This window comes from Sipha flava, unplaced genomic scaffold, assembly GCF_003268045.1.
Source record: "Sipha flava isolate LNK unplaced genomic scaffold, YSA_version1 169_pilon_pilon, whole genome shotgun sequence".
NCBI classification, from domain to species: Eukaryota; Metazoa; Arthropoda; class Insecta; order Hemiptera; family Aphididae; genus Sipha; species Sipha flava.
The window spans coordinates 124,967-136,839 of record NW_020271881.1 but is presented as its reverse complement, the minus strand read 5'-3'; the positions used below and the strand labels follow the sequence as shown (position 1 = coordinate 136,839).

The window sequence follows — 11,873 nt, the reverse complement described above, 5'->3', positions numbered from 1 at the left end:
TATGCATTAATATATTTTTAGCAATATAGCTATCAGCGATTCAGAATATTATTAATATACCTAATATTAGTTCCGAAATTTGTTGCGATAATATCAATAAACATAAGTTATTTATAATAATACGGCGTTGGTACCTATTATGTTATTGAGTGCGGCGTGCGGTGGCGTGCCTTCTACACAAAAATAGCATTGATTTTAGAATACCTATCTAAAAGATTCATAAGGATCTATCTCCTGTATTTTCCGTGCGTAGGCCCCTTAGAGGGACGCAAAATGTCTTAATGCGACACTTGATGGTACGCACTGTTCTAATTCAGAACCAATGGTAAATATGAAATAGACATAATACTTACACTATTATTAAATAATAAATATTAATAACCTTAGTTATTAGGGTACCTATTACTTTGATTTTTTTAATAACATGTATCATTCTGTATTAATAATTGCAAACGACTTATCCCATTCCCGATACCTATTTATTGTATGTAGGATACTGTATTCATTTAATTATTATTTATTAAAACTTATGAATAGTTAGGATTATATTATATAATACCTAGAGAAAGTAAAAATGGACAACTTTTTGCCAGTACAATATTCTACTCTAAATAAATATTAATATTTTATACTATATAGTGTTATTTATATACATGTCATATAGTATGGACCTACAAAATATTTCTACATAGATACCAAATTTTTTTTTTCATGAATAATGTATAATTCTTGCAATATTAGGTATATAAAATAACATATATTTTATAAGTTAAAATAATAAGAATAGGAAACCATAAGAAGTTGTTTTACTTTTTGAATATCATTGAATCAATAATGGTTAGTTAATCATATTTTATAATTTCTTTTCTTTTCTGTTACCTAAGTACCTATAAATTATAAATAATTAAAAAATAAAAATAAATTCAATTAAATTTGGTCAGTCAAAAAGTTTTTAGTGTGGGTGGAGCTGTCCTAACAAAAAAAGAGGTCAGATAACTGATGAAAACTGAAAAAGTTATGCTACTGAAGTGCAATAAATTATTTATTACAGATTAATACATGTGTCAACTGTAAATACTAAATTCTAATAAAAAAAAATTATTTATATAAAATATACCTAGCTGTTTTTCTTGATATAAAATAACAATAACTACTATGCCACATTTATAAAATTAGTACATTTTAAAATACTAATGACTGTTTAGTGTGTGTTGTACATTAGGTACATTGTTGTCCAAGCTATAGTATTTGATGGTACTTACAACATACACCAAGGACTAAAAGTGCTACATTCTTATTCTACCTAATTAATTTAAGTAAAACTAGAGTGCTGAAATAAAAAATTAATTCAGTTTACTAATGCTTAAGTTTATAAGGTCAAGGTAAAAAGGTAACATATAAAAAAATGTACTTGAAAGTATCTTTAAATACTTTTTTAAAGTATTCGTATTTATACTCGTAATACGTTTTAATACTTTTTTTCCAAGTATTCAAACACGTATTTTAAATACTTTTGAAAATAAGTAACTGTATCTATATTTGAATACTTTTTAAAAGTATCTTTTAAAAGGCTGGCAAATTGTAAGTATATACAAAATACTTTCGCCCCCCTCCCTTGTGGCTTCTCAAAAATCGCCACTGCCTAATAGTAAAAATTTTTCCTTAAACACGGATCTGACGCGACAAAAAGTTGAAATTATCAGATTTCATTGGTCCATGCATACCAATCATTTCATTCATAAGTCAGTAAATGTTTACACGAACAAGTTTATTTTTGGTAGCGTTAGAAACACACACGTGCAAACCCGGCCCGGCACTCCTCCTAGATGTGTGCACGTAACGCAACATAACGCTCACAATTTATCGTCGTGAGAACGCGTTCGTCCATAACTAAATATCACTCTTATCTACAACACATTTTTATCAGCTTAATATAGTACGTATTGTACGCAAATATTGTTGTGATATTGGTTGTTCAATTCTTTGCGTAAATACGACGCGATTTCAATTTAACGTTTCTTTTTGATGTCCATTGAACGGCCGCGGTAACCGAACGAGGACCGAGCGCGTTCAAGACAAGTAGGCGTGATCAGGTTTTAATTTTTTGTTGCCGATGCTTGCGAATGTAACATTTTTACCAAACATAGGTTTGTGATTTTTCGACTGATGAAGTGCATTCATTAACAGACAGTTGAAATGAAGAACGATCAGGATGAAGAACTCAAACTCAGCAAAACTCATTTTGATGCAATCAAACTATTGGAAGAAGCGCTACAAAAAATGGACGGAATTATATCTTTAGGTATTTTGAATTCAAAATGATCAAAGCTGTTTATACAATTTTCCTTAACTATTTAACCTAAAAAATTTTATTTTTTTAAAACAAAACTATTCCTGACAAATATGACACATTAATTTTCTCGGTACAATATTGATATAATATAACATCAATGACTGTAGTTGATTTTATACGGTTTAACACAGTTAGTTATTTACTGTCCTGAAATAAAAATTCAGTCAACTGATTATTTAAAATTAAATAGGAAAATTATGTTCAAACAAATATAATCAATCTTAATGGACATTTCACAATTTACCAAGACATTGGTTCATAACATTTATGTTTTATTTGTGTTCTTTATTAAATTTAGATTAATTTAGATACTTTTGAGTTCTTATAATGTTAGTGAATACATTTCTTTATAATGTTTTGCTGAATTTTATTATTTTTTGAAATTAAATTGTAAATAGTCCTAAAATATATTGAGAATTCTAATTAAATAATGATTTCTAAAAACCAAATCTATGTTTTACTGTAGTAAATAATAAATTTAGTAGGTTAATTTATATTAATTTAGTTTTTAAGTTAATATACCTTCTAAATTAGGTTTCAAGATTATTTCAGAAGATTTTAAATTTATTTTGATTATTTTCATAAACATTTTGGAAAATGTATTAACAATAGTGATGGTTATAACTATCTAGAATTGTAAATATTATAAATATTTATTATAATCAGTATATTTTTATTTAATTTAATAATAATTTACTGTACACTTTTAAACATTTTACTTTTTACGTTATAAAAAATTACTAGTTCTTAAATGCATTAATAATTGTTGATTTCAGTGTCTCAAAAAAAAAAAAAAATTAATATGTGTTAAATATTGAATATTTATAAATATTCACATTAGTCTTTAATTATTTTATTTAATTGTGTTACATTTTTATATAAATTAAAATATACAGTAATATACATATTCACATTTATTCATTTAGTTTGACAATGAATGGGAATTTAATATTTGTTTACTGTGTATTATCAGTACACAGATATATTAATATAAAAATGTACAATATTTAATTTGTGAAATATTGAAAAACATTTACATAAATGTTACTTATATAATTAAAGAACAACTATTAAAATATGTAAACTTGTATGATTAACAGGCAAATTCAGTTTAATGAAGCTACTGGTGAGAGCTTATTATAATATTTTATGTAGACAATTTTTTTAGGTGAAAATATGATTTATGTGCTTGCAGTGTTTTGTTTTTTATTATTTTAAATAATTTGTTTTATATAATGACCTTATGTTTGCCTTTATTTCGGTTATTTTTTTATAATTTGATGTATTAAATCAAACATGTTTATTAGAGTAGGTGTAATAATAATTATTTATTTAGTTTTAAAATTATGTGTTTATTAAATATGATAGTTTTTATATTTGCATGAGCACTTAAAATAGCTAAATAATAGTTTTACCATTGATTATAGAATAAATAGATATCCATGCAATGGTAAAAAAAAAAAAGCTTGTTTTTAAACTTATTATTATTTATTATTATTATTATTATTATTATTAATATTATTATTATTATTATTTCAATAATAATATAATAAAATAATATATTATAATATTATTTTAGATAAAATATTTGTTGAAATTTACTGACAATAAATTTAATCGATTTGAATATTTGACCATACCAAAGTCTCTATAGAGCATTGTCCTATGGTCCTACTAGTCACTGTCATGAAAAGTTTACATAAACTAGTATATAGTATAATAATAAATTATTATCTAGGAGGAATTCTTAATATTAAATACAAAATGAAGAAACACTTAATATTTATACTGATATTTATTATATAATTACAACGTCAGGCTCTCAAGTTCAGAGTGACTATTTTATTCTGAAATCTATTTCGGTAGAAATGTTGCTAATAATGGTCATCAGCTAAGCTCGGAACTTCAGGTATTTGCATATTTGTCTAGAAAGTGGATATTGAAATTCTGATTCGATACAAATTTGATTCATAGTATATATATTTCAAATATAAAAATTTTTGTTGCATAATTTTGCATATTTTGTTATTTTTTGTACCAATTCGCATATTTTGGGTTTAAGAACATTTATATGCATTTTTCACGGATTTAACAAAATATTTTAAAAAAAAAAATGTATAGTTTAATTATAAAATATTAAATATAGGTTAACCAAAATTTTTATATCATTTGACAAAATAAATAAATTCATTAATAGCTATTATTTGTATTGCTCCGGCTCCCAATGCACTTAACAATAATATAATCTCTATAGTACCGAAAACTCGTAATAGTGACTACCGCCGGCCCGTATTTATTTTATACAAATTTACCACTGTATTAATATTTTGTAACATGATATAAACAAATTGTATAACCATAGGTAATTTGTAAACAATTATGTTTAACCATTAGGTTATCAGCTTATACACAATATTATTTCTGTTCGTTATAATACTACATACATTTGCATGCAAGCGACTTCATTATACAGTGTACACTAGTCAGAAGTCAGTTTATTATTTTTAAAGCAATTATTTTCCAATTTTCTACTGCATATTATACCTCATTTATTGATTTTTTTATAACGCATATTTTAGCACTTTTTAGGGCATAAAGTTCCGAGCCTTGGTCATCAGTCACTATGCATCTGTTTGGAAAGTCGTAATTGCAGCCGCAGAAGGATCTGTTAATAAGAACAAAAATGACATTTTTAGAAAAATTAATTGTTCATTTACACAATGCTGCCTGTCGACAGCTTATGTACACATAATTTTAATGGTCAAAATCTCTGTGCCATGGGCTATCTATTTATTCTATAATCAATAGTATCACTAATTAAATATTAACTAGACATTAGAGTCTGGTCTAATCAGTATATTAATGTTTTTTTGAGAAAAGATACTCAATTATGTATTTTCTAAAAAAAATTTTTTTTTTTGTAAGTACTGAAATTTTCAATATAGTGAAATTATTTTAAGCATTTCAACAGCTGTTAAACACACTATAGTGTTGTTATTAAATTAATTTTAATACAATTTATAATTCATAAATATTTTTCTAAACACTTGTTATCAATTATTTTTTTTTTTTATAGAACCATCATCAAGTTCTAAATATTCCAGCAATTCTAATGTTCAAACAGTATTAAACAATTTTATTCAACAAGTAAATTTAAAAAATTATATTTAATTGAAAGTTTTGAATGACATGGTGTTAATTTTTAGAAAAATGATGATGATCCTTCTTGCCATTTAGAGTCATTTAAACTTCAAGTTTCTGTGTTAAATAATCAAGTTGATGTTCTTGTAAGAAAATTAAATTATCTTGAGAAGTATCTTTTACAACAAAGTGAGTTAAGACAAAAAGCTGAAAATAAACTGCAAGAGGTAAATTATTAAATATTAAGAAATCTAATAAAATGTAAAATGCTATATTATAATAATGTTATTTTGTAGGAACTAATTTTAAAATCAAAACTAGAAACTGAAAAACTGGAAATAATAGCAATTTTGACAAATTTAAAATTAGTTAATTTGAGATTAACTAAGGAAAATATAGAACTTAAAGAATTACTTATAAAGAATAAACATATACCCAATCAACAAAACACATCTTGTACACCAGATGTGATAGTATGTATAGCAGTTAATTTTTGTTAGCTTAATTATATGTTATATTGGGTATTTGATAATTGATTGTTTTAAAACCATACATGCTCTTAGTATATACTTCTAATGTATAAGCGCATTTTACTAGTTTATATTTTCGTTCTATTTTTTAAATATTTTTTATAATATTACATATTAAGTATTTTCTAACTTTATGCTTATAAAACAAAAAAAAAAAAATAAATGAAACCTTACATAATTTACTTCACTATTAATTTGAAATAGGTATTGCTATTTTATTATTTGTGTTTTCTTTGCTTGAAATTAATATATTTTATAGTTAAAATACATATATTATTTGTAATATGTACTTATGTTTTGTCTGAAAATATCATTATTATTTTTGTTTTAATAAGGATTCGCAATTCCATCGTACTAAAAATCATGGATCACGCTTTTACTGCAGCTTGCCTCGACATATTGTTAAAAAAAAAAATGAAAGCATAAGCCTTAATACTGAAGTATTGAATGATATTTCTGAATCATCTGTAAATTTAACCAACAGAAGATCACAATTTGACAAATGTTCATCAGCTCCAAATTTAGGTGAGTATAGTGTTGGCACACGTGTCGTATGCTATCTACCAACAAATTGTTAGTGTCTTATGCTATCTTCGTTATTTACCATAAACCAAACAGTTAACCACAGCAAAAACCTTATAGATCCATGTTTAGATGTCCAAACACAGACTATTGAATGTTTATGGAAACACATGAAAGTAAAGTATGGAATCAGAGCTCATGGAGCAACTAATCTTCTTAAAAGACAATTGCAAGAAGAATGGTGGAAATCTGCCAATCAAAAAAATGTTTTTGACTTTTTTAAAAGATATAAAAAAACTATTTTTGTAAAAAAGTAAAAAAAATATGAACAACTGTTAACAAACAGGCTATTTAAAATAGGACAACTGTGAACCAACAGGCATTGCGTATGCGTAGATTTTTGTAGATATGATTTTCTTGGTAGATAGCATACATCACATGTGTCAAGTGCTATGAAACTTATTTTTTTTAAATTATTTGAATATTTAAAATTAATCTTAATCTAATAAAAAAAATATTATTTTTCATTAGTTCGAAATTTATAATTGTTTTAAAAATTTGAAAAAAGTTTTTTTAATAAAAATTATTTTTTTTTTTAGTTGATTCAAAAATTGATTATCAGAATGAACAAATAATAAATAATAACTCCAGTATTTTTTCAAGTACTAAAATTTATTCATTTCAAAAGTAAGAGTTTAATGTTAATAATTAAATCAAACTAAAATAAGTATTCAGGTTATTTTTAAATGTTTTAGTTCTAATTTACCAATTGTTGAGCGGAATCGTCAACAATTATATGATTGGTTTTCTGAACAAGGCATTGATTATATTTTACAAGAATCAAAATTGTGGCCGAATTCTGGAAAAGAACTGATTTCTTCTTCTATCAGCGAAATTGATGAAAAATTTAAATTTAAAGTTAGTGGATAAAATAATAATTGCTAATAAACATTTAAGTAGCGATTAAAAAAAAATGGTTTTAGAGCAGCTACAATATTCATACATATGAATACTGTATAGGTGAAAATTATTCATAATAAACATTTTTACTTTTATTTAATTTTGAATGAAAATAAACAATATACTATAAAATAATATTTAATTGATTGAACTATGAATAAAATAATTTTTGACTCGTAATATAGGAAAAAATATATGCTCAACTTGAATGTATTGAAAAAATAAAAAAATCTTCTAATTAAGTGTTATATACAATTTTAGAAAATATTTTAATATTCATACAAAATTATCCTTATATTCAAGAATTAAAAAATGTAATAGCTTAAACAGAAACACTTTTAAAAACTTTGGAATTAAATGTGTAAAACCATTGAATCAAATGTTTCAAAAAATTGTCTCGCAGTAAAAAAATTATAACTAGCATTCCTTAATATTTTTATATAATTTATCATATTTTTGTTATGAAATTAATAAATAAAAATCATATGCTTAAGTTACAAAAATGATGCTCTTATAGTAAGTAATAGAATAAAAATAATAATATAAAAATAATCTTGAACCACAAAATCTATCAGTAATTTAATTTTAAGTTGATACAAATAGTTTTGAATTTGTACTTAATTTTAGTTTGAGCGAACATCTAAAATATGTATTTATCTTACATGATATTTTATTGAAATTAAATATGTTTTAGCATTGGTTACATAGAAAGAAACTAATATTAGCTATTCATTGTGAAAGAAATCAGAATAAATTTTATGATGAAGATAAATATTTATCTAAAGCAAGATATTTAAATACAGCTTGGGTCCTCCAATGGTTAGACGATATTGGACTCCCACAGTATAAAGATACATTTTCACAAGCAGCAATTAATGGCATTACTTTACACAGACTGTCCAAAGATGATTTCCTTATGTTGCAAAGTGGAAATTCTGACTTACATTTTTCTAGTCTTCGATATGGTATCAAAGTAAGTATGAAAATTTTACACCACATAATATAATAATATATATTATGTATGTGTTAATACAATTGGTCTTATTGTTTTTTATAAAAGGTTTTAAGGAATAATAATTTTGATCCTGAATGTTTAATTCGACGTTCCAGTATTAATAAAAATGATGATGATTGTGGTTTATCATTGTGGACTACTCATAGAGTAATGGAATGGCTTTGCAGTGTTAATTTGGCAGAATATGCTTCTAATTTGCGAGGCTCTGGTAAATATTTAATAATTGTTTTAAAAATGTGAAGTAAAATACATTTTTAATTTTTATTAGAATTAATATTATGACTGATAAATATATTATACTGTTTTTCTTCATTTAGGTGTTCATGGTGGGTTGATTGTGTATGATGACCGCTTTACATCTGATCTTCTAGCTGATATTTTATTCATCCAACAAAGCAAAACTTTATTGAGGCGTCATTTGAGTATACAATTCAACCAGTTGATAGGAACAGATTTAAATCAAAAAAAGAGAGATGCTCAGTCTAAATCAAAGTATAGACCTTTGACAATATCATCAAAAGTCAAAGTAAGTACCTTTTTTGATAGTAATATACAGTTTATCATGAATTAAAAATAATTTTACTTTTCAAATAAATCAAAAAAATTTGTAAATCCTTTTTAATTTATACGAGTATAATAATTATTCAAAATTATTATCATGATAACAGTATCCATGTATCTTAATTTTTAATGAAATTAAAAAATAATATAGATTTCATTTTAAATGGCTCTAACTATAATAACAAAAAACATAATTTTTAATCTGAAGTCATTTAACTTAAATTAAATGTTACTTTAAAAATAAATATTATAAATTGATGATCATTTATTTATTATAGTTATTATTTTTATTTATTTTATGTAAAAAATAATTTACTTTAAAAATGATCTGTGTTTTAGATACAAAAAAAATCACAATTTTCATTGAAGCGGAAAAAAAATCATAGTGAATTGGCTATTGGTGATTTAATTTGTCCTATTGATGATTAAGACTATCAGTTTTTTTTTATACATATATATATAGTTAAACCAAAGTTAAATGCTTTTAGTACACAACAAAAAAGACTTATTGCTTATTATTTATTATTAAATTAATCATTTTGTATTTGTTATTACTCTAGTTATTTAATAGTTAATAATATACTAACAAAAAATGTATGATTTTATCTGTAACTTTAACCTTTTATACATAAAGGTAATTATTTTATATTTTTATTATTAATATATTAAACGAAGTATTGTTTGGATAACAAAATAAAGAAAAAAATTAGCACAGAATTTAAGTTTTTATTTTCACAATACAAATATTTTATTTTACTTATTATTAAGTAAAAAGTAATAACTGATTACATTTTAATTAATTAATAAGTAATGATTTTACTATTTATGATAACAAGTTGTAAACAATAATATTGTTGAAGCATTCAAAAAACTTAATCAAACTAAAAAAAAATCTACCCATTATAATACTTGACATGACAATGATCAACTATTCTTTTGACTTTTAATGACAAAATATATATTAGGATATCTTATTCAGATATATTTTTGTACAAAATTACTCCAGAAAAATTAAATTGTAGCTACTTAATAGTTCCAAATAATTTGAGTATATATTTACAAAATAAAACAGTGGATATCTAATTTATGATTTTGAATTACGATTACAATTTACGAATTATTAAAAAACTAAATTTTTTCTTCCGTCCGGAAAACTGGATGTACGGTGTTCCACTGTAATTTTCAGTTTACGATTTTTATCTGTATTGATTTTATAATACAGTCGAGTCGCGATAACTCGAAAAACTTGATAACTCGAATTGTGTTTTATTCCTGTAAAAAATTCTTTCCCTATCAATTAGATATTTCGAATAATACATATCTCGAAATGAATTTTTATCCCCCTTCAACTTCGAGCTATCGCGACTCGACTGTATATATATATATATATATATATATATATATATATCAGGGGCAGACTGGGGTAAGAAATCGGTCCGGGTGATCCTAGGTAGAGGCCCAAAAATTCCACGAATATCATTATACAGCATAAGTTTCTTTATGACAATGTTCAATCACCATCTTTTCATTTGATACACAAAGCTAAAAAACTTTAAAAAATTCTCTGTGTCCTAGATGGTCAACTGAATCATGCAATTATCGTAGTCGCTCCAAAAAAAAAAAAAACCGTAGCTACTATTAGCACCATTTGAATACTTTTTCCTTATTTCTAGTTAAATTAATGTATGAACAATATTATGGGTTTATTGTATGTGAACTCGTAGTTTAAAGGTATTGAAAGTCATACATAGCATACAGGTATCGAGTTCAACTGCTGAAATTTTATTTTGCACTTTTTTAATAATTTTCATGATGATTGATAACTGATACAACAGTTATTAACTTAGTAATTACCCTGTGACCTACTTGTGGTGGTGTTGCATAGCAAGTCGAGGGATATTTTCAATCAATGGAGCGAAGCGACGGCGCTGAGGAGCGTAGCGATAAGTGCCGTTAGCATGGCATCACTGACGTGACAGCTGCCCCCGACCCGCGCATTAACTATTCGAGTATCAAATATGTACACGGACAGTCCGTGTACGCTTTATCCACCCGGGCACCCGGGTATCTAAACACAGCGTATTTTATATTACTCTATCAACCATCACTGCAGCAGCATAGATAATTGTTGTTCTATGGTGTGTATTGGTGTTACTTTACGTCGCATTGAGCAAACTAAGCTGCAATTTTGAAAATTGCACAATTTGCTGATAAATTAATTACTACACAGTTGTACACATGGGCCCAATATACCTGTGAGGGCCCGCAATCATATCAGCCCATGTTGCGTTCGCCCCCTCGCCCTTTGGCCCAGTCCGCCCCTGATATATATTTACTGTATTGTAAAAAATCAATGTTACTACTGAAGGTTAGTATATAGATAGATATACATATATATAGATTGATAGACTTTAGGGTTCCGCGAAACTCAAACTATTTTTTAAGGGTTCCGTGATTGTAAAAGTTTGGGAACTGCTGATATAGCGAATGATCGGATGATTTCGATCAATCGGGACACAAAAGTACGTTTAACCATTGATTTTATATTATACAGATAAGGCTGTTTATTTAGAAACACGAATACTAGAAAAGTATCTCTAACTTTTAATAAAGCTCTGCTTCTTTTGTTATTTTTGTCGTTATAATATGTATTCTTAATATCTGAGTAACAAATGGTTTTTTCTCCTATTTAAAATATGGAATTAAATTAAATTATTCTTTTTACTTTCTAAAATATGTGGAACATCAAATATAGTATATATTTTTTTATCGTTAATAAAAAAAATATGGA

General features: G+C 25.2%; 1 protein-coding gene across 4 annotated transcripts; it reads left to right on the top strand.

Annotated features, from left to right (window-relative positions):
• The first annotated feature begins 1,840 nt into the window (after positions 1 to 1,840).
• LOC112679843 (liprin-beta-2-like) lies at positions 1,841 to 9,616 on the top strand. 4 transcript variants are annotated; one of them, XM_025549770.1, is made up of 12 exons: positions 1,841 to 2,125; positions 2,188 to 2,302; positions 5,430 to 5,500; positions 5,560 to 5,721; positions 5,791 to 5,967; positions 6,360 to 6,549; positions 7,146 to 7,233; positions 7,302 to 7,464; positions 8,201 to 8,479; positions 8,567 to 8,729; positions 8,839 to 9,047; positions 9,422 to 9,616. In XM_025549770.1, the coding sequence occupies exons 1-12, from the start codon at positions 2,114 to 2,116 to the stop codon at positions 9,509 to 9,511; spliced, it is 1,719 nt and encodes a 572-aa protein (XP_025405555.1). In that variant the 5' UTR covers positions 1,841 to 2,113; the 3' UTR covers positions 9,512 to 9,616. The 4 variants fall into 4 exon arrangements, with proteins under 4 accessions (XP_025405555.1, XP_025405558.1, XP_025405557.1 ...); XM_025549773.1 differs by having other exon boundaries at positions 1,843 to 2,079; positions 2,173 to 2,302; XM_025549772.1 differs by having other exon boundaries at positions 1,843 to 2,093; positions 2,148 to 2,302.
• Positions 9,617 to 11,873: the final 2,257 nt, after the last annotated feature.

Coding starts and splice junctions, on each gene's coding strand:
- LOC112679843 (XM_025549770.1), top strand. Junction 2,303..5,429: donor GGACGGAATTATATCTTTAG/GTATTTTGAATT, acceptor TTTTTTTTATAG/AACCATCATCAAGTTCTAAA. Junction 5,501..5,559: donor TAAACAATTTTATTCAACAA/GTAAATTTAAAA, acceptor GTTAATTTTTAG/AAAAATGATGATGATCCTTC.